Consider the following 23,914-nt stretch of genomic DNA (forward strand, 5'->3'; position numbering starts at 1 on the left):
ATTTAAAACGTATAAATCCTTTTGAAAATTACCTTCATTTACTACACCTTAAAATTGGCTACTAAAAAGATATTCGAAAAACAAGTTTGTTTAACAGTTAACCAGATATAAATTACATTCTGAAAAAATAAACAAAAAGGTAAGATGTGTCATTTAAAAAAAAAAAAAAAAGCAGGTTTTCAGTTCATATATAATGGTAGTGGCCTTCATTTCTGAATGTTTAAATAGAACTTAATATAAAGAAGCAAAAAGTTTGAACAACAATAAAAAAACAAAAAACTGTGGGCCCACATTCTGCTTTAACACTGTCCTAATAAACCTGGCTTTCCTTGTACCAAGCAAAGGAAGAGGCAGAAGCCACAGTCTTGCAAGTAGGACTTCCCATTTTCGATTTTAACCAGTATTCATCAGTGGGAGATGGAAAAATAAGCTAAGCTGAACTCCAGCACAAGCGCAAAGGGAATGCTCCACTGGTGAGTACTTTCAAGATTCCTTGTGCACAAACTGGTTTTTGATGCTTTCTAATATATTTAATTACTTCAAATGCTTTACAATTTTGTTGTCAAAAACTATAGAAAACTGGAAGTCTTTGTAAAATTATAACAAGTGCAAAACTATAAGGAGGCACTATATTTTACCTTCTCACAGGATGGCAACAGATATCAGAATCTAAAGAAGGTTAAGCACAAAGAAAAGAAATGCAGGATCTAGAAGCAAGGAAAGAGAAACAGAAGTAAGAGATATTAGTGTGAATGAATCGCAGGTTAAAAACGCATGCTGATTTTCTTTTATGATAATGAATGTCTTAGTAGCACCTTTAGTAGCTGCTGCTATTACTAAGCAGATGTAGTTTGAATAAAGGCCTCCTTATATCTATCAGACCTATCAAAAATGAACTAAAAAATGGTCAATCATCTAGTTCAAAATTTGATACCATCACTATTTAGAACCTGTTAAAAAAGACATGTGAATCTTTAAAGTACTGTAAATGACTATCTAGTTACCTTCTGTGAAATTCCTGTTGTCCTACCATTTTCAGTTATAAAAAGAGAATGGAAGAAATCAAATAAAATTCATGTTTTTATATGGCAGAGAGTAGTACTTTATTTACATGATTGATATTCTGAATTAACCTAATACACATATCGTCGTGTATAGAGGATTGATGTTAATCATGAATTCTATCACTTTGTAAGAGGAAATTTTGCTTGTAAACCTTTTTAGAACCTTTGTAATGGCTTTTTCATTAAAAGAAAATCTTTGCATATGTAGTTGATATTTAAAAAAAAAACTACAGTAATTAATCAATATCAACATTTTGGTAAAAATGAAATATTTTATATGCTAGATCAGATATTGTCAGTAAAACACAGATGACACAAACCACTAGCACATGTGCCTTTGGATCAAATTCTAGCAAGGGCTCCCAAGTACATCAAAAGATTACAGATGTGCTGGGAACCAGAAAAGCACAGTGCAACCCAGGATATCAAAATATTCACATATAAATCAGGGCAGTTTATTACACTGGGAAAACCTTAACTAAGGAAATGTCTCTTTTGTTCAATATTAAAATACACAAATATAAAGACATGTAGTCTACTTTATAGTATTTATAAAGTATCCTGTTACTTCAAGCTTAAAAGCAATGGAAAGGTTAGATTGACTGATGAACGCTAGAGAAAAATGTTTGAATCAAATAGAGTTAGTAAACGGAGATTATTAATAATGCAGAATAGTGTGCATAACGAAGAGAACTGAAATGAAAAAAAAAAAATCTAACGATACAGTTTGTACTATTTCCGTTTTATTTATTTATTTTTATTTATATTCTACCTTTCATGACACTTGAAAATAGATTACATTCAGTTACTGTAAGTGTTTGTTTATTTATGTATTTATTTATTTAAAAAGTCTTCCATACCGATATTAGTGAGGACATCATATCGGTTTAGAGCGAACTAGCAGAATGGAAATTACATTTAACAGGGAAAGGGGAAGAGGATACAATTAACTAGAAACAAGCGAGGAAAAGAGAGAGAACAATCGCAACGGGCAACATGAGGATAAATAACAAGTGGAAGAAGCGATTAATATATAGTTATAAAAACGGCTATGTACAAGGTAAAAACAGCTATGAATAATGATAAAGACGGAGCAATTATATACAGCACAATATTTAAGAAGGAGCGATTATATACAGTGTAGAATAGAATGAGGTGTATATGAGGGGTGAGGAGCAGGGGTATTTCCCTATCCCAAGAGGCTTATATAATCTAAGGGCCTCATTTACTAAATATTTCTCCCTTAGATATAGAGTTGGATGAAAGCTTTAGTAAATCAGGCCCTAAATTTGTTCTTGAGGCAACGGAAGGTGAAGTGACTTGTCCTAGGTCACAAGGAGTGGCAGTATAATTTGAACCCTGGCAGCCTGCTTCTCTAACCACTAGGTTACTCCTCCACAGCAAAAAAATAGTCATTCTATGGTCAATTTTCAAAGGCTTTTAGAAAATTAATCCCCACCCATGTGCAGATAAAGTTACACGGGCGGTGTTACTAAGCTCGTAATTTTACCTGCAGAAGAGTTCCCCAGGGTGGAGATAAGGAAAGATTTGCATGTACATGCATACTTTTATATTTTCAAAACTACCCACACAAATCAGCAGTTACCCAGAATAATTTTCAAAGTGAAATTATGGACATACTTTCACTTTGAAAATTAGTGCAAAGTTCATGGGTATACAGTACTTAGACTTTGCATCAATGTGGGCAGTTGGAAAATTACCGCTTGGGGGTAATTTTCAAAAGATTTCAGCACGTAAAATTGGATATTATACCTTACAAATTCTGCCAAGGATATTATAAACTTATGAGCACAACTGTATATGAGAAGAAAATTTTAAAAATATACTTCCTTTTAGTTAATCTCTAATAGGACTAAATATATTTTTGTATCTAGGTTAGTCAGTCTTTAGCACTATTTCAACTCCTGCTATGTGCTTTCATTGCATGTTTAAATAAATGATATGCTCAACTGTAATTCTGATTAGGATTCATTTCTTGCTTCAATCAATGAGAGTTTCTCTCTTCTGCTAAATAATTGATAATGCACTATCATGTTCTGCTTGGATTTATGGCACAGCTTCTGATTTGGGTTAAAATGTGCAGAGCAACATTAAAAGAGAGTCTGAGCAATTTTAATAATGTCAAAAAACGTTTTTGCTACTTTTCTATAAGATCACAGTATCATCAACCAATACACAGCAGCAAAAATCCTACCAAGGAAAATTATTAATTTGATTTTGGTTAATACTGTAATCTTCAGTACCAGTAGTTCAAGACTATTTGATATACATTTTTTAATAAAAAGTAAATCAAACAGAAAACAACAAACTGTATTCCACGTTGACAGCTATTAAACAATCTCATATCATTTCAACCTTTGAGCACCTTACCCTGAGATGATAAAGTATAACTCCAGTACTAAGAATATCATCATCCATGGCTATTAAGTGAGGTAAACTGGAATCTATGATCACACTGGCTTTTCTTTTGTTGATATCCACATTGTACTCTTCCATGATGGCTTTTCTGTCTGCCCACTTATCTGTCCAGTCTTTTGTCAGCTGCTCAATCTGGCAGAGAAATGGAAAATGTAAAAGTTAATTGAATTCTTTTATATTAGTGTATGAGGCAGAGAAGGGAGTCCTTTCTTTTCCTATTTTTAGTGTACTTCTAATAAGGAGCAATAGAGAAATTACTTACCTGATAATTTAATTTTCCTTCATGTAGACAGATGGACTCAGAACCAGTGGGTTTATGCTCCCCTGCCAACAGATGGAGATGGAGCAAGCTGACGTCACAGTATATGACCCCAGCCTGCTAGTATTCTCTTCAAAAGCAACTGTGGACAGACTAGCAAAATCTTGATGAAAAAACATGATTAAAAACAGGTAACCAGAACTGAACTCAACCAATCATAAACACTGAAGTTTCTAGGTACCCCAAGCTAGGGACTGGATGATCACTTACCAGTAATCTCCTGTGACACAGAGCCCCACAGGAAGACTACTGATACATTCATGTGGCAGCCAAGGGGGGGGACGCTGAGTCCATCTGTCCACACTAAGGAAAACGAAATTATCAGATAAGTAATTTCTCCATTTCCTAGCGTGTAGACAGATGGACTCAGGACCAGTGGGATGTACCAAAGCTACTCCCCAATAGGGTGGCAGGCTGTCCGCGGTCCGGTCAACACTGCACGTGCAAAGGCTGCATCCTCTCGGGCCTGCACATCCAGACGATAAACCTGAAAAAGTGTGTAAAGAGGACCACGTCGCAACTCAGAAGATATTGATGGGAGACAACAGACCAACCTCCACCCATGACACTACCTGAGCCCTAGTGGAATGAGCCCTAACCTGAGTAGGCAATGACTTTCCAGCATCCTCATATGCGGCCATGATTACCTCCTTAATCCAACAAGTTATGGTAGACCGCGAAGCCGGAGCACCCTGCTTACTCCTGTCATGGAAAACAAATAGACGACCCGTCTTTCGAAAATACTCAGAGACCTCCAGATACCGCACAAGTCGCTTGACATCCAAAGAGCGCAAGAGGCGAAACTCCTCCGCATCACTGATCTTATCCAGGGATGGCAAGGAGATGGACTGATTCAAATGAAAGTCCAAGACTACCTTGGGCAAGAAGGATGGAACAGTATGCAACTGTAATGCCCCTGGAGTAACCCAAAGGAACGGTTCCCGGCAAGACAAGGGCCTGTAGCTCAGAAATTTGACGCGCTGAACATATAGCCACCAGGAACATAGTCTTCAAGGTCCATAACCGTAAGGAAGGGCTACGCAGTGGTTGGAACATAGGGCCCGGCAGAAAATCCAGCACCAAATTAAGACTCCACAATGGAACTGGCAACCTCAAAGGAGGCCTAAGATGCTTCACTCCCTTCAAAAAACGGGCCACAACAGGATGAGACAGCAAAGAAACACCATTCAGGCAAGAGCTGCAACCTGCAACTTCAAGGAATTAAGGGCCTTTATTCAATCCATCCTGCAAAAAATCAAGAATGAGAGGGATCTTAACTGAATGAGGAACAACACCCTGCTCCTCACACCAGGCCTCAAAAACTCTCCAAACCCACACATAAGCCAAGGAAGTGGAGAACTTGCGCGCACGGTGTAAAGTGGCAATCACTGCAGAGAATAACCACGGTTTAACAGGCGAGCCCTCTCAAGGGCCAAATCGTAAGACAGAATTCAAGTCAGATCCTCGTGAAGAACCGGACCCTACTGTAACAAATCCATGTGCGGCGGAAGAAGAAGGGGGGCCTCCACCAGGAGTAGTCACAAATCTGCATATCACGGATCCCTGGGCCAATCTGGCACCACCAGGAGTACTAGCCCCCTGTGGCCTTCGATCTTGCGAATTATCCTGCCCAGCAAGAGCCATGGAGGAAAGACATAAAGCAATCTGTCTTCCAGCCAGACCTGTATGAGAGTGTTTATTCCCAGGGACCACAACTCTCTCTTGCAACTGTAAAATCGAGGAACCTTTGCATTTCGAGAAGTCGCCAGCATGTCTAGGAACGGAAGGCCCCAGCATCCACAATTAGCTGAAATGCCTCGGCTGACAACACCCACTCTCCTGGGCCAAGACGCTCCCTGCTGAGAAAGTCCGCACTTACTTTGTCTTTTCCTACAATGTGAGAGATCAAGATTTATTTTATTTATTTAGCCATTTTATATACCGTCATTCCAAATAAAGATCACAACAGTTTACATGATGACATACATAATATACATCAACAATTACATTGAATTAATGAGGTCAAACATACATATTAATACTGACACATACTTGGGATAAGGAATTTAGTTCAGAAGATAGGTTTTTAAGGGCTTTGTCCTTGAGAGTGCATTCTCTGTGTTCAGGTGACTAAGTTAGGTTAAAGGCATTTTGAAATAACCATGTTTTTAGGCCACATTTGAATTTCTTTGTTTCGGGGGTCAGTCTTAGATGCTCGGGAAGGGAGTTCCATAGCATTGGGCCAGCTATTGAGAACAGGTGTTCTCTTATTTTTGTTAGGTGAGTATTCTATAGTGATGGCACAGCTAGTAGTCCATTGTTTTGAGATCTTAATGATCTCTGCGGCCTGTATGATTGTAGAGCTACATTTACCAAACCAGAGTTGTTAGAATGGATGGTGAAGTATTGTGGTTGGTGCGAGCTTGTACAGGTAGTCAATGAAGAGCTATCAGTAAATGTGATATGTGATCGAATTTCCTTGAACCAATTAAGAGTCTAGCTGCGGCATTTTGTAATATTTGTAGTTTTTTTTAGAAGACAGTTGGGAACTCCGAGTAGAAGTGAGTTACAGTAGTCAGTTTGAGAAGATGAGGGTCTGCAGGACTGTGCGGATGTCTGCATGAGTCAGCAATAGTTTCAGTTTATATAGTAAGCGCAGTATGTCATATCCTGATTTGATTAATTTATTCATGTGCTTTTCCATTGTTAGGTGCTCGTCAGTCTGTATACCTAAGTCCATACTTGGTCTGAGGGTGTAATGTTGAAGTTACTCATGTCAAGAGTTTGAGAAATCACTAAAAGAAGATTTCTTCTCAACAGAATGATTTCAGTTTTATTAGTATTTAGAGTTAGTTTAAGTTTGGATAGTTCATGTTGTATAGCCTTCATGTGTGTCGCTAGAGTTAATTTTGCATTATCGGTGTATAGGTAGAAGGCAATTCCTAGATCAGTTAGAAGTTTAAATAGAGGAAGCATTTAGATGTTAAATAGAGTTGCCGAGAGCTGAGAGGTTCACCCTGGGGGACACCAGCAGATGATCTTCCGCCCATTCCATCAGCTGGTCTATTGCCTGCAACACTTGCTGGCTCTTGGTTCCTCCCTGGCGATTGATATAGGCCACCGTGGTCACGTTGTCCAACATCACACAAACTGCTTGATCCCGCAGTGTGTGGCTGAACTGCAAGCATGCTAGTCGTACTGCCCAGGTCTCCAGGTGTCTGATGTTCCAGTGGGACTCTTCAGCATTCCAACGCCCTGGGCCATTAATTCCAGACAGTGAGCCCAATCATGGAGACTTGCATCTGTCATGAGTACCAACCAGGTCGGAGAGGACAAGGGAACTCCCTCTCTCAGATGATCCTCCTGCAACTACCACTGGAGGTGGGAGCAGATTTCCATCGGTAAGTGGAGCAGAACTGTATAGTCCTGAGACTGTGGGTTCCAATGAGATAGCAGAGAGCGCTGAAGAGGACGCATATGCACCCTTGCCCATGGTACCACTTCCAGGGTAGCTGCCATCAAGCTAAGCACCTGCAGCTAGGACCACACTGTTGGGCATATGGCGTTCATCAAATGACGCACTTGAGACATCAATTTCTGGATCCAAACTTCTGGTAGAAAAACTCTGTCCTGTCCTCTGTCGAACCGGACCCCTGGATACTCCAATGGCTGAAGATTGCTCTTGGACAGGTTCACCACCCAACTGAGCTCCTGCAATAAGGAGATCACCCTGTGTGTCACCAGGTGGCTCCCTTCATGAGACTTGGCTCAAATTAGCCAGTCATCCAAATACAGGTGCACCAGGATTCCTTCTTTTCGCAAGGCTGCTGCTACTACCACCATAACCTTGCAAAATGTTCTGGGAGCGATGGCTAGACCAAAAGGTAGACCAAAATTCCCCGACTGCACCACCATTATCACAGAGCATAAGGTTTCCATGCGAAAATGAGTCACCTTCAAGTGACGGTTGACTGTCTTGAGATCCAGGATGAGACAAAAGGAGCCCTCCTTCTTGGGCACAACAAAATTAATGGAATATCGCCCCATATTTTCTTGAGACGTAGGCACTGGAACCACAGCCCTCAGGCTGAGAAGTCTTTGAAGCGTGAACTCTACTGCCTGCTTCTTCTGCGGGGAGTGGCAAGGGAACACCATGAACAGGACCTGAGGAATACTGCAAAATTCCAGCACATACCCTTCTCGTATCATCTCCAAGACCCAATGGTCTGATGTGATCTCGACCCACCTCCCCCACCTCCGAGAAAAGATAGAAAGACATCCCCCTATTTCCTATTCCAGAAGGTGGGTTGGCAAACCTTCATTGGGCAGCATGGGAGGATCTGCCACCCAAGCCCGCTCCTCTCTCGGGCTGTCAGGGAGGAAAGGACTGAGACTAGCAAAAGACTGAGTCCACTCTGTAGGGACGAAAAAGCCTGGAACCTCGGAGATGACCTCTCATACCAAAGGGGTGCTTTATCTGCTTCTTATCCTCCGGCAACCGAAGAACCGGAGACTCACCCCACTTACTGGCTAGTTTCTCCAACTCGCTCCCAAACAAGAGTGAGCCTTTAAAGGGCATCTTGGAAACATTGGCTTTGGAGGCTGCGTCAGCTGTCCAATTTTGCAACCAGAATTTGCACCTGGCCGCTATCACTGAAGCCACTCCTCTGGCTGAGGTCCAGCCAAAATCACAGCCTGCGTCTGCTAAAAAGGCAGCAGCAGGTTCCATAATCACTGTGGAATTCCCTCCAGACTCATCAACCTCCTGAGAGAGAAGCAGATAAGATCTCGCCACAAGGGCGCTACAGGAGGCAATCTGTAAATTCATTGCCACCGCCTCAAAGGCTTGCTTAAAGAATAGCCTCAATCCATCTATCATGTACATCCTTCAAGGCCGATTCTTCCTTTACAGGGATAGTTGTCCTTTAGAAATGGCACATATTAGAGCATCCACTTTGGGAAAATGCAGCTGGATCCAGCAGGTACAGACCTTCCAATGTCTGACCCCCTTTAAAATTTGCTTCTGGGTTGTCCCATTCCAGATCAATCAATTCCTGAATGGCATCCATCACAGGGAAAAAACAAGAAGCTTTACGTAAGGAAACCAAAATGGGATTCTTCTTCAGCTCTGACATAGCATTCAAACCAGGGACACCCAGCTGTTTCAAGATCTGGGAAATCAGGGCCAGAGGTTCATCTCTATGAAAGAATAGCAACATGGTTCGATACAGTTCAAGCCCTAGAGGAATTTCCCCATCTTCCAGGGAATCAGGATCAATCTCATCATCGGTGCTATCCGGACTCCTGTTAGGAACACCCGCAGGGAACCAAGGCGAGCCCCTGCGCTTAAGCATAGGACTGGAAGAGGGAGGAGCCACCTGCTGAGGCACCTTGGACAGAAATGGGGGAAGTAGAGGACTGCGCCTGAAGAAAAGCTTATAAGCCTTGAAAATATTCCACCCAAAAATAAAAAGCAGTTGGGTCCAGACCAAGCCCAGAAGGAACTGGAGCAGGTCCCACAGAACTGCCCTCGCCAGCGGAGGAACCTGTCAAGGGAGGTAAATGCTAGAGGGAATGAATGTTAGAGGGAAGAAAGGAAGATTCAGTGTTAGACAGATGAGAAAAGAGTGAATATTGAGGGGAATGGAAGGAGAGGAGGAAGTGAATGCATGGAGAGTAGGCAAGGAGGGAATGACTGTTGTGGGCTTGGATGAGAAAGGGGTGAATGTAAAGAAGTCAGCAATGCAAACCTGGGTTGTCTCACACCTCTTCCTCTGCAACATTCACCTGCTATGTGTCCTGTGAGAGGACCAGGGTCAGGGATGGAGGAGAACAGAGGAGTTGTATGAGACTCATGGAACAGAGTGGATAGGATATGAAAGAGTCTGGGAGAGTAGAAAAGAGCAAGAAAACTCAGGGAAGTGGTGCAAGAGAGCTAGGGGTAATAGAAAAATAACACAGACTATAACATCAGATAAGACCATAAAGCCCAGCAGGTCTGCTCAATTTTATTTCTGGCTTTCACTTCACTTCTTCGTAATTAGGGATCCTCTATGCTAATTGCAGGCTTTGAGGGTTTCAAGAGCTGGGGAGGGGGGATAGAGAGGTACATGAGAGCTTTAGGTAGAAGGCATGCAAGAGAGCAAGGAGATAGGGGTAGAAGGAATGTAAGAGATCCAGGATGAGAAAGTACAAAAAAGAGCCAGAGGGGTGTGGTGGGGTGGGGCAGTAGTGGTGATAGCCAGAGAAGTGTTCAATTATGTATTTTTACAAGATTGCTTTTGGAAAGAAGAAATTGTGATTATTCAGCTTATTGATCAAAATCTAGGAGCAGAGAGAGGGGAGACTATGGGAAAGCCACCCAACTCTTAACTACTCAGTAATACCTCTATCATCTTAACATCTAAAAGAATTATGAGAAGCTTCTTGTCAGATGAACAATGTTACAGTCTCTCAGTTCTGTCAGTTTCTCACCATCATTATACTCATACCAATGACTATGAGGTCATATTGCACGAACAAAATAAGCAGAAAATTAGATACATACAAATTTACTTTTTCATACACTTTAATATGATTCAGCAAAAAATAAAAAGCATAACAAGAAACTAAGAGATAATTTACAAGAAAGCTTTACAAACATATTTAGATTCACCAACCTTCAGTTCATTCTGAAGTACTAATTCTGTCAAGTTTCCATCTCGGTCATCACTGAAAGAAGGGCTGCAGTTTCTCTGTGTATTCAAAAAATACAGATAACTCTGGGCACTGCTTCTTCTCTTTTCTGTTTCAAAACTCAGACAAGCGAGGTCAATCAAATGCTATGATTTCAAGTAATGTGAAGGAAAAGTGACAAGGAAACCTGGGCTTGTTGAATCCTCACTCAAAATACAAGAGACTTCTATAAATAGGCACTAGATTCTTGCTACAAAAGTTATTGAGGGTTATTTTAGTAAACGTAGATGGCAGATAAGGATGGTATATTCTCACCAGTCACACAAATGGGTCATGTGACCGTACATGGCACAATACAAAACACTTTCCTGAGCATCCTGATAAAGACAAAGTTTTACTGTGCATGTACAATACTTTATGCAAGACTGTAGTCACATAGCACTTCCCAGTTCATGTCTAGCTCTTCTTATAGAAGGGAGAGAAAACTCCTAAGGAAAGGAGGGAGGCTGTGTGTGACTGAACTGCTTTCTTCAGAGAACACCTGTTAGAAGTAAGCAACTTTGCTTTCTCTGAAGAAAGACAGATTTACTAGTCATGAGTAAGACTCATTAGTTATGAGTCTTAATAAAAAGAAGGGGAAAACATGATGATACTCACAAAAGGCACAAACATATTTTATGGGAAGGAGATCCCCTATTCTTTATTTTAAACAGCAAAGGCATCCTAAAGTCAATAGAATAGGCTCTAAGGAGGAGGGAGCTGGGCTCTTCCCTCAAAAAGCCCATGAAAGGGAGACAGTCCAAATTTAGCAGCCCAACAGGAGTCCATGTCCACCAAAATTATGAAGTGAGGGTTTGGAATGAACTCCAGGTCGCAAATCTTGTAAAGCTCACCAAGAGAAGTAGACCAATCAAAAAACCAACATTGCCATGGCCCTAATATAGAGGAGAATTTCAAGGCCCACCAAGGTCAATCCAGTCTAAGTATAACAAAATACTCCTGGGGGAATTTTGCACAACACAATTTATACAGAATTCTGTATTTCTCTCACACAATTTTGTGTGGAGACCAGGAGTCAACAGCATTGCACAAACGAGACATCAGTGGTAATGTCAGCTTGTAAGGCCCTGAAGACACTGCAGTGGCAGTGTAGCTGCCCCAGTAGCAGCCACTGCGTGGATCAGAAAAGGAAGGAGGCATCTGCAGCAATGGTAGCCTGCATGACTGAAAAATAAAGGAAACATCAGTGGCAGACACAGAAAACAAAGGAGGAAGCAGAGGGAGTGAAGCCTGAGAGAGAAAGAAACTGTGGCAGAGGAAAAAGCTGGAGAACTTGCTGGGGGGGAAGGGGAGGGAGGGTTGGATGAGAAAGCTGGAGTTCAAGCTGGATGTCTAGTTGGGAGAGGAGAGAGCTAGGGGTCTTGCTGGGGTAGGAAATGTTTGGAACTAGGGAAAGGAGGGGTAGAGAAGAATGGGGAAAGCTGGGGTAGCAGAGAGAAGAAGAGAGCTGGGGATCTTGCTGGGAGGTAGGGAGCGAGAGAGATTAAGCTGGGAAGAGGGTCGAGTTGGGTGAAGAGGCAGAAAATTGATGGAAGGGTCGAGACTGGGTGGGGAGGCAGAGAGAAATCTTAGGGGGCAAAATTGGCACTAAGGAAGGAGAGCGTGAGCTATGAGGGTGAAGGTGGATTCAAGTCATAAGAGGGAAGAAGTAGGAGGAAGTGACATCATCAGTCTCTAATGGACGTCTGAGCTCTTCTCTCCGCTCCTCTTCCTGGGTTTTTCAGCATTTATCCCTACCTACCTCCAGATTTTAAAGGGTGAAATATACAATAGCAGCCTTGAAACTATCGCAGCTGGATCTAAAAAGATTCTTGTTTGATGTGAATAGATCGAGATATGAGGCCTTGAGCGGCCTACCCACAGCAGTGGAAGATATGCGATAAGTCAAGATGGAAGACACCGTGTTTCCCTGCAAGAGCAGGATTGCAGATACTCTAACAAAAAAGGACTTTGATAACTGGTTTCTTGATATTAAGCAAGATATCCGCTCCTTAAAGGAAGAATTTTGTGCGACTATAGCTGACCTCTGATCAGATTTCCTAGATTTGGGCAAGCGAGTTGAAGATGCAGAGGCCCTAGTTGAAGATCAAGGGACTAAATTATCCTCTATCACTACAGAAGTGGCTGAACTTAAGAAACGACATGAGGAAATGGCATTAAAAGTGGAGAACTTAGAGAACAGGTCATGAAGATCTAATATATGAATTTGGGGGCTCCCAGAAACACCAGAATATGCTAATGCTACGCAAGTGATGCCACAGATTTTCTCCATGGAGCTTTCTACAGTTGTGGAACCTGGAATGGAGAATAAACAGCCAGAGGTGGTAATAGAAAGGGCTCACCAGCTTCTGGGGAATGCCCTACGGAACTCTCCTAGAGACATTATTGCCTGCTTGCATAGTTTCCTGATGAAAGAAGATATCATGCATTGTGCCAGGAAGTTGAGCTCGTTCTCCTAAGAAGGTCACAAGCTGTTATTTTACAACAATGTGTCCCCGGCACACTAAAGCGAGAACTTCAGCCGTTGACGGCTCTTCTTAGGAAGGAAAGCAAATGGTACAGATGAACCTAACCCTGGGGGCTTGCTTTTACAATCCAAGGGTTTACATCTAAAATTAAGGCCCTGGATGAAATTTTTACAACTTTGACTGGGGCAGGCATCTCTACTCCTACCTCAGCGATGCAAACAGACCAGTTGAGTGTCCAGGATCTACCAAAATGGCAGCGTACTAGAAAAGGGGGTCGGCTCCTTACCCGAAATTCAGGAGGTTCAACAACTCATCTAGGCGCTCTGTCTTCCCAAACCCAGAGACTCCTTTCCACTTGATCCTGGCAGGGGTTAGGAGGGGTTGAGCGGTATAAGGACTCCAGTTCCAGACTGACAAGCAGATTGGTTATTGGCCTGACAGAGTTCTGTTAGATCTATTACTTGGACTCTAAATGATATTTATCATAGTTATTAGAAAGCAGGTCTTTTATAGTATTATTAGGTATACGGCTAGTTAAGTGTTTAAGAGGGGAGGATGGCAGGAAGTAGGGACTGATTAGAGTATTACAAGGGAAGAGGAGGGGGATGGGTGGCTCACTCCTCCCTTCAGTAGAGGTCTACAGGTTTCATAGACGGGGTTCTGAACAGGAGTTTAGTTATATGGGTTGGATGGGTATTTCAAGGTTGGGGGAGATGTTGGGAGGGGCAACTTTGGGCTGAGATAGTTCAGTTTTCAGTAAGTTTAGGGGAGCCAGATAAAGCCGCAAGTGGTAGGGGTGGGCGTAAGGGACAAGGGAGGTTTTATTTTTCTGTTGGTTGATTGGTAAAGGGAGGCTTAGCAAGGCAATTGGAAGGGGGGGGGATGTGGTTGATATATAGCTAATATAAAATTTGTTTCAATTAGCACGAAAGGGCTAAATTCCCCTTTTAAGCACCAAATGCTGTTTCAAGAACTGAATCAGCTACAGGTGATAGTGGCGCTCATTCAGGAGACACATTTGTGTCATAGGAGTGAAAGATTACTGGCCTCTCGCCGTTTCCCCCAACAAGATTTTGCTTCTACCCCACCGGGCAGTCAGAATAGTGGAGTAGAGATTTTATTTTTCAGTTAAGCAGTGGTTCAAGTGTTGGTGTTTTACAATGATCCAAATGGTCGCTATATAATACTCCAAATTGATATAAACAATAGTAGAATCATCTTAGTCAATGTTTACTGCCCAAATACAGCTCAAAAAGTATTGTTCGATGAGATCTGTGTAAAGCTAGAGGACTATGCTGGGGGATGCATTGTAATAGCAGGAGATTTTAATATCTCTAGATTGCCATTGATGGATACTTTCTCTGTTAAGGTTGGAGGGGGCAAGAAGGATAGGATATCGCTCAAAAAATTAATGGACCATTGGCAACTGATTGATATTTGGCACCTTATGTTCCCTTGAGGTAGAAATTACACTTTTTATTCTCATCCACATAATTCATATTCCAGGATAGATTATTTTCTAATAGTTAAGGACTTAGGGGCGGATTTTAAAAGCCCTGCTCGCGTAAATCCGCCCGGATTTCCGCGAGCAGGGCCTTGAGCGCCGGCACGCCTATTTTCCATAGGCCGCCGGCGCGCGCAGAGCCCCGGGACGCGCGTAGGTCCCGGGGTTTTTCGAAGGGGGCGTGTCGGGGGTGGGACCGGATGAAGCGGCGTTTCGGGGGCGGGGCTGGGGCGTGGCACCGGCCCGGGGCGTTCCGGGGGCGTGGCCGCGCCCTCCGGAACCGCCCCCGGGTCAGGTCTCGGCACGCCAGCAGCCCGCTGGCGCGCGTGGATTTACATCTCCCTCCGGGAGGCGTAAATCCGTGGATAAAGGTAGGGGGGGGGTTTAGATAGGGCCGGGGGGTGGGTTAGGTAGGGGAAGGGAGGGAAAGGCGAAAGAAAGTTCCCTCCGAGGCCGCTCCGATTTCGGAGCGGCCTCGGAGGGAACGGAGACAGGCTGCGCGGCTCGGCGCGCGCCGGCTGCCCAAAATCGGCAGCCTTGCGCGCGCCGATCCAGGATTTTAGAAGATACGCGCGTATCTTATAAAATCCAGCGTACTTTTGTTTGCGCCTGGTGCGCGAACAAAAGTACGCGAACGCGCTGTTTTTAAAAATCTACCCCTTAGTGCTTTGCACATGTAGGTCTGAAATTGAATTTATTACATGGTCGGATCATGCGCCCTTTTGGTGGGAGGTTTCCCCTTTAGAAAGGGACTCTAGCAGGAGATTTTGGAAGCTGAATGACTGTTTTATTAAGGATGCGGGGTATAATACGTGGATTAGAAAGGATTTAGAAGAGTATTTTTTTTTAATAAATCTGCACACATATTCTCTATTTCGATCTGAGAAGGCCTGAAAGTGGTGATACAGAGGAGTTTGATAGGGATGGGTTCCTTTCATAAAAAGGAGAAAGGGAAAAAACGTCTTACTCTAATACAGGAATTGAGTAGATTAGAACAACAACATAAACATCCTGGTTCAATTCCTGTGCGGAAACTTAACTAGAAAAGGCAGGAGATCCTGCCACTGGATGCAGATTATATTGTCTTTAGTCTGGATTTGCTTAAGCAACAACATTATGAGTTTGGGGATAAAAATAGCAAGATGGTAGCTAACAGGTTAAAAAATAAAAAACTGCAAGACCAAATATATCGTATTAAGGATAAGGAAGGGCATATGCTATTGGAAGCAAAGGAGATCAGGGCACGATTCCTTCAATTTTATGCAGATTTATATTCTAAAGAAATGGTGGTGACTGAGGGGGATATATCCTCATATTTAGAAAGGATTGAATTACCCGCTTTATCTACAAGGGAGAAGCAACAATTAGGAAAGCCTATTTCTGAACTGGAAGTTGAGTGGGCAATAAAAGATTTAAATTCGCATAAATCCCCTGGGATTGACGGTTTTACTCTACTGTTTTACAAAAAATTTAAAGGTCTACTTACAGGTCCACTGACCAGGATGTTTAATTGCCTGTGGGATGGGGGTCGACTACTTCCTAATGAGAATGGCTGGAATCACTATTTTACCAAAGCCGGCTAAAGACCCTACTATTTGCAGGTCATACAGGCTTATATTGCTAATAAACATAGACTTAAAAATCTTAGCAAAAATATTGACAATGTGATTGTGGGGGGTGGTTGAGAAGCTTATCCAAGCAGACCAGGAAGGTTTCATGCCGGGAAGAAAAACGGCTGATAATATAAGGACAATTTTAGATTTTATACATGTAGCTAAAACTAAGGGAGTTCCATCATATTACTCACCATAGATGCTGAAAAAGCCTTTGACCATGTATATTGGACTTTTCTGTTCTCGGTAAAGGAAAAAATAGGCATGGGGGTTTCTTTTTGTAGTGGGTACAAGAGTTATATTGCGGACTGGACTAAAGATTAATGGAGGATACACTGAGACCTTTTCCATTCTTCGAGGCACACGTCAGGGGTGTCCACTTTCTCTACTGCTATTTGCAGTGAGTGTGCAACCACTGGTGGAAGCTATCTGATGCTCGGAGAGGGTTGCTGGTATTTCAGTAGGGGATGAACAGTTCAAAATTTCTTTGTATGAACTCACACGCATATTATAAAATCCAGAGGCTGCGTACACATGCTTCCCGGATTTTATAATCTGTGTGCGCATGAGCAGGCGGTGCACGCAAGGGAAGGGGACTTATGCAATTTTCACATGGCAACGGGTCCCGGCCTTCCCCAGTTCCCTCCCAGTCCACTCCAATTAAGAAGCGGACTGGGAGGGAACTTCCCTAACCTTTTGTCCATCTTTTTCCTATCTTTTGCTTTTTTTAAGTTGCTTACTGCTCAGTTGGAGCAGAAGCAACTTGCGGGTGCTGGCTACTGCCAGCACGCATGCTTCCCCAGCACAGCAGCAAATGGCTGCTGTACAAGCCACCTCCAACCCCACCCCCTCCCCTTTCCTTCAGCCCAGCACTTCTGTGTAATGGAAGTTACACGTGTGGCTGGGCCCCTTTGAAAATGCGCGCGATGCGCACAAGGACCAACCACACACATAACCCCCGTTTTTTACGCTCGTGGCCAATTAAAAATTCATCCGTTAATGTGTAACACCAAGACTAAACCCTTTTCAAATCATGTAACTTATCAGGGGCAGAGTTGCACAACTACGCCTACAATACTGGAGGCATTCAGAGCTTATTATAAGCATCTTTATATGAGTGAAAATACCTCATTTGCAAATCTGGAACAGTATTTTCAAGGAGTGGTTTTTCTAGCACTCTCCCCTGCGAAGCAGTTGGAGCTTGATCTCCCAAATCAGAAGGTGAGATAAGAGGGATTGTCCGGTCCTTAAGGCTAGGAAAGGCACTGGGCCTGGATGGGTTTGGCAGAGAATTCTACAAGATTTTGGGGGATGACATTCTTGAACCCCTTCAGCACATGTTTACAACTGCCCGGGGGTATTTTGAGGTGTGCCACAATAAGGCTACAATTGTGGTGCTTCCTAAGCCTGGTAAGGACCAGACACTCCCTGAATCTTACAGACATATATCATTGCTTAATTAAGATATTAAGGTCTATGCTTGGTCTTAGCTGCTAGAGTTGGTAAGATTATCAGTTCCTTGGTCTCTCCGGACCAAACTGGGTTTATCTCTGGTAGATTCTCTTCCACGAACATCCTAAAACTTTGTTGGCCATTCAGTCAGGCAGGTCCAAGAAATAAGATGGGGTTTTGATTAGCTTAAGTGCAGAAAACACTTTCAGTCAGGTTGAATGGGTTTTTATTTGATGGGTTCTCAAATAATTTAACTTTGGTGATCAATTTATCAGCCAGGTTCGGATTTTGTACTTACAGCCATTAGCCTGGATTCTGCTTAACAGAGCGCTCTCCTCTCCTTTGCAATTACATTGTGGCACCCAGCAGGGGTGCCTTATTTCCCCCTTATTGTATGTCTTGGCCCTAGAACCCTTAGTGCTTAAGCTTAAAGGAGATGGATATTTTTCATGGTGTACCTAATTGGGCATAAGTAAGTGAAGTTAGTCTTTTTGCTGACAACATGCTGCTATTTTTAGGTAATCCTAGTGAATGTTTGTTAAATATTATTGACTGCTTCACTTCCTTTGGGGGCTTCTCTGGGTTAAGAATTAATTATCACAATTTGGAGGCATTCCCCATTGATCCTGGGTTAATTAAGCAGTGGGTGGGCCCCTTTCCACTCAAGTGGATCTGGATTACCCACTTGTTTCTGGAGTTATATAAATTGAATACCTCCTAAACCAGCCGGTCCAGTTCTTCTCGGAGACCTGGAGCAAGCAGCCCCGGCTCTGGAAAAGAAGAGGGAGGCAGAGGCATAGTCGGAGGGACCACCTTTACAGGCGGAATCGCAACTCCCAAACCCCGATCGGGTGAGGGTGGCCTCGATGACCCAGTCACAGGAATGATCGGTGCCTTTCCTGGATGGGGCTTCTTTGACGGTGGCTCGGACGGTGGCGAGGTTGATGACTTCGCTCCCTCGACGGTCCGAGTCTTGCAATGTCGATAACAATGTTTCTCTCTGCAATCCCCTAGATCTTGAGGGGGGAGTAGAGGGTGTCGATGGCCGTGAAGACATCGATGGTGGTCGGTCACCGGTCGGTGGTCGATGCTGACGCGAAGTCGACGGTGCCGGTTATGACGACGTCGATGCAATGCACGGAGTCGGGGTCTGAGCACGGAAGAGGAGTTCCATCTTCTCCATTCTGGCTTTGCGACCTTTTGGTGTCATAAGGGCACATTTGGTGCAAGTCAGGACATCATGCTCACAGCCTAAACATATTACACAGACTCCATGGGGGTCTGTGACAGACATGGTGCGAGTACAGTCTGGGCACCGACGGAACCCCGACGCCATGGCCATTGAAAAAAATCGAGCCGCGGTACAGTCGACAGCCAGTAGGCCGCAAGGGCCAAACTCGATGGTAATCGATGGAAAACAGATAAAAACTTACCGGAGTCCACGGTCAAAGAAAAGTTAGAGGAGGGACCCCTGTGGGGCAATTTATCTTTAAATAATTCCATGAGGAAAATTCCTGTCAGGAATCTCTTCAGAGCTCCTAAACCGCGAGGCTTCTGCTGCACGGAAAAAAAAAAGACTGAAGGGGGACCCCTGCTGGCTGCAGGGTTGGTGCCATGCTAGGCATGCCCAGTAGGGGCCAGTCAAAGTTCTGGAAATTTTGACAGAAGTTTTCCGTGACTGGGCTCCATCCTGTGATGTCACCCATATGTGAGGACTACCATCCTGCTTGTCCTGTGAGAAAAGCATAAACACTGAGGTGGAAACCATGGAGCCTGCTGAAATACATCCACATGGGCTAGTGGAAAAAAGGAAACAGAGAAGCAATGGAGTTACCACAGTGCAGAAGTCACATGCATGAACAGAAAAGAATTTTCAATCTTTTAAACTAAGCTTTGGAATTTCTATCTACTTGGTGCCATGCATAGTCATGTGACCCATTTGTATGACGTGGTGAACCAGCATGTCTTTAGAGAATGGAAAACTACTTAAGATATTTCCTAAAACATACTTCAGAATACCCACACATTTACATGTTATCCATATAGCAGGGTTGGGAATATAAAGACTGCAAATAAAGTTCCAATAAAAGATTATTCTTGTTTACATAGCTGAGACCTGTTCCAGAATGTTTAAGGTTCCTGGCCTGATCCTGTGGAACTCTATTCCCCTTGGGTTATGCTTGATATTTTACTAAAAGGTTAAATCATATTGTTTTCTCACAAGTTTTTGCTGTCAACTAATTTTGTTGAATTGAGTAGCTGGGCTAGTGATGCTAAGTAGTTATTGTATGATTTTTAGTTTTTGTTTCTTTTATGACAATTTTTATTTATCAGCTCTAGTTGTTCTTAATGCTGTGCACTGGTCTGTTTTTGCTCTACATTTGTGAGTTGTTATCTTATTTGAGGGTTAGATAAATAAGATTTGATAATATTACCAGTATCAATTAAGTCAATTTCTTGATTTATAATGTCCATTTAACACAAAATTAGATACTGCTTTAAAACCGCTCAGATAATTGGTTATACAATGCGCTGAAGAGACATTGGAAGAAAGTATGATGGATGTTGCTATACAATTTAAAAGGTCTTATAAAAGTTTTAAAAACTCAAATTTATATTTTGCATTAATAAAATTATGATTTTTAACCTTGACTTGAATCTCCATTCTCTTACCAAGATGTTAACCGGCAAATACTTCCTGATTCATAATTGTTTCTCAAAGTATAGCTCCAGAGAAGTAGAGATTCTTACTTCCTTGACATTCCTGCTATAAAACCTGCACTGATTTGAATAGGATACAAAAGTTCTAACAAAGCATTTATACTTTATATTCTACGTTGTACCATTCCGCTCCTCTCCTCTCTCAGCAAAAGGCACAGTGATAACCAGGCAAGAGTAGTGAATTTAACGAGTCTGACAATCAGTACCAGTCTTTAAATTTTCTAGTGCACTCCCCTATCAGAGAATTTCATCCTTACTTTATCATACCTAACATGAGTAATTATAGAGAACAATACAGCACATATTCAATAACTAGTATAATGTGCAAAAGTGGAACAAAACAAGAAAACAAGAACTTTTTAAAAGACTGCAATAGACACAGAATAGGAGTAACTCTTGAAAATAGGGTCCTGTGTATTATGTAAAGAACTTACTAGTTCAAAGCTTATCAGCATAGTTTTCAATCTATCTATTTCTTCTCTCAGTTCTCTAATGAGTTTTACATTGGCATCCTGAAAAACAGAATCAACCAGAGTCTGAATTTTCGCTTCACATTAAAGTTTTCCATTCACATAAAGTTTTAAATAAGCATGTATGTGTGGACAAACTCTTTACTGGCAAAGACGTCTGACTCACCTCATTCACTCGAGGTTTATTAATAATGTTTTTTGCATTTGATGCATACCGCAGTGCACTCACGGTCTCATTATAACTTGTACTTGCAGGAGAAATAGCTGCAAATATAGAACATATAGAATATCTTATTTTACAAATAGTGTTTGAGGCTGCAGCATTTTTATTGCTTTTACTAGAATATGGCTTGTTTAATATAAATTTTATTTTACTAATGATAATATATTTTATTGTATTTTATATTGTTGTAATCCATCTAGCAAGGGTGTCCATTGTAGGCGGAATAGATATTGTTGCAAATAAATAAAACAAACATACATACATAACACAAATCAAGACAATTTGCAGTGAGAAAGGAGCAGCAGGGACAAATAAGAGCACATATACACATACTGGCAACCTTCAGCCTCATGGAAAAATTTTTCACAATGAAATGAAGTTGATATTCAAACTTTTATTAACTAATTTTAATTTTATGTTCTGTTATCTACAGCTTTCCTCGAAAAAAGTTCAACCCAAGCGATTAACATCAAGCAATTAATACAATATATCATAATTGTTACGGTTCTGGCCATGAGCACGGCGACCAGACCCTTACCTCCGTGCTCCTGGACCGGTTTCCACTTCTAGAGGCCTGGTTTGCGGCCTGTTCGGCAGTGTCCCCGCGGGGGTTGCACCACCGGGAAGCCTCCCATGAATGCCCTGCTTCCAGGCGCGTGCGTGCGCCACTTGGGCGCTTTTCTAGGTCGTTTCCCGCCAATGGTGACTCCGCCCAGTTCCTGACGTCAGACGCCGCGGCCTTGATAAGCCAGCAGCGGACACTCAGTCTTGGCCTTGCAACGGGTTTACCTTCTGGTTCCCTGTTGCTTCGTGCCCCGGAGTGAGTTGCCTTGGTACTTGCTCCGTTCCTGCTTGCCTGCTACAGTACCTGCTTGGTTTCTGCTTGCCTGCTACAGTTCCTGCCTGGTTCCAGTACCCGAGTCCTGCTACAGTTCCTGCTTGGTTCCAGTACCCGTGTCTTGCTACAGTTCCTGCCTGCCTGGTTCCAGTACCCGAGCCCTGCTACAGTTCCTGCCTGGTTCCAGTACCCGAGTCTTGCTATAGGTCCTGTCTACTGTTCTAGTCTGGTTCCAGTTCTCAGTCCTGATCATCAACCCGCCTAAGTCCCAGCGGCTGGGCTCCTACGGGCTCCTCCCGGGGGAGCACCAGCTTCCAGGGTGAAGAGCACCTCTACGCCCTGCCTGAACATCTGCCTCCTGGCCTGCCACATACTAGAGACACTGAACACCTATCCCAGTCTCCTGCAGGTCGGCCCAAGGGTCCACTAAATTGAGACTCCATAACAGATTGCAAGGCCATGGACTCGGCGGATGCGCCTGTCCCCCTGGACCTGTCAGGGTTGGCCCAGCAGCTGCAGTATCAACAGTACCTCGAGGTCCTTACTGGTTCAGTAGGGGAATTAATGGCCCGAATGGATGCCAGGGCCTCGTCCGCCTCAGAACCAGTACCCGAGAGTCAAGACTCTTCGGTGACTCAGCTGCCAGCACCCTCTCGTTACGCTGGTGATTCAAGGACCTGCCACGACTTTCTGAACCAATGTTTTATACGGTTCTCCCTGTTGTCTCGGCAGTTCCCCTCGGATGCAGTGAAAGTGGCATATATCCTGTCCCTGCTTGATGGGAAAGCCTTAATATAAGCTTCACCCCTTTGGGAAAACAATGATCCCTCGCTAATGAACTTACAACAGTTCATCTCGAACTTCCGACAGGCCTTTGATGAGCCCGCCCGAGTAGCCTCGGCTACATCGGATCTGCTGCAACTCCGTCAGGGGGCTTGCTCCTTGGCAGATTATGCTATGGAATTCCAGACTTTAGTCCAAGAAGTAGGTTGGCAGGATGGTAATCTTAAGGCCAACTTCTTGGAGGGCCTCTCCGGACACATAAAGGATGAGATTGCTGCCCGAGATCTGCCGGAGGACCTCAACGACTTGATAGAGATGGCTGCCCGCATTGACCGCTGCCTACAACAACGGGCCAAGGAGCAGCACTCCTCTCACCACAGTTCTGCTTCTGTGTCAGCGAGATCTGCATCTTCTCCTAAGACTTCTCGTCCAGACGCTCCCACCTTCGAACCCATGCAGCTGGGACGGGCCCCGCTCTCTGCTGAAGAGAGGCAATGTCGCCGTTCGTTGAAATTGTGTTTGTATTGTGGCCAGAAGGGCCACTTCTTGGCACGCTGCCAGGAGTGTGCAGAAAACGCCAAAAGCCTAGGAGGTCGGGAGGAGCTCCTCCTAGGCTGTGCTACAGCTCCTCAATGTACCGTGCCTGGAATACTCTGGAGGGTCCATTGAGTATACTCTGGAATACTCTGGAGGGTCCATTGAGACGATTGCGTTCCTGGATTCTGGAGCCAGAGGTAATTTCATCCTGCAGGACTTAGTCTCCCAGTTGCGAATTCCTACGCAAAGACGGGAGGTCCCGTTGCAAATTACCTCCATCCAGGGGACGCTCCTTCCAGGACCTGTCCTGATGTCCACGGCACCCATTACTGTCCGCACCGGGGCGATCCATTTGGAGGAGATAGCCTTCCTAGTGTTGGATAAGGCTGTCCACCCCGTGGTGCTAGGGTTGCCATGGTTACAGAAGCACTCGCCCACGATTCAGTGGGATACTCTACAGATTGTCAAGTGGAGCCCTTTCTGCCTAGCTAACTGAATGAAAGTACCTAGGGCCCCTGCACTCCCGTTGATGCACTCTGCCCTAGGTCCTCCTGCACCTTATGAGGACTTCACGGATGTCTTTTCCAAGACCAAGGAGGAGATCCTTCCGCAGCATCTATCCCTTATCGTTACCTGAAACCCAGGCCATGTCCGAGTATATTTCAGAGAATCTGGCCAAGGCGTTTATTCGCCCGTCCAAGTTGCCTGCAGGGGCAGGCTTCTTCTTTGTCAGCAAGAAGGACAGCTC

The 23,914-nt window shown here is 43.6% G+C and overlaps 1 protein-coding gene across 2 annotated transcripts in view; it reads right to left on the reverse strand.

Moving 5' to 3' along the window:
- Positions 1-23,914, reverse strand: part of STARD9 (StAR related lipid transfer domain containing 9) — a 432,822-nt gene that overhangs the window by 189,987 nt on the left and 218,921 nt on the right. For both annotated transcript variants that reach the window (XR_003856299.1, XM_029598695.1), the window contains exons 13-16: positions 20,952-21,049; positions 20,750-20,827; positions 10,482-10,556; positions 3,456-3,635 (exon numbers count right to left, since the gene is read on the reverse strand). Coding sequence is in view for 1 of the 2 variants with exons in the window: in XM_029598695.1 (XP_029454555.1) it covers positions 3,456-3,635; positions 10,482-10,556; positions 20,750-20,827; positions 20,952-21,049 (431 nt within the window). In the remaining variant the exon portion in view is untranslated. The remainder of the gene's footprint in view (positions 1-3,455; positions 3,636-10,481; positions 10,557-20,749; positions 20,828-20,951; positions 21,050-23,914) is intronic.

Source organism: Rhinatrema bivittatum, chromosome 4, assembly GCF_901001135.1.
Source record: "Rhinatrema bivittatum chromosome 4, aRhiBiv1.1, whole genome shotgun sequence".
Classification (NCBI taxonomy): domain Eukaryota; kingdom Metazoa; phylum Chordata; class Amphibia; order Gymnophiona; family Rhinatrematidae; genus Rhinatrema; species Rhinatrema bivittatum.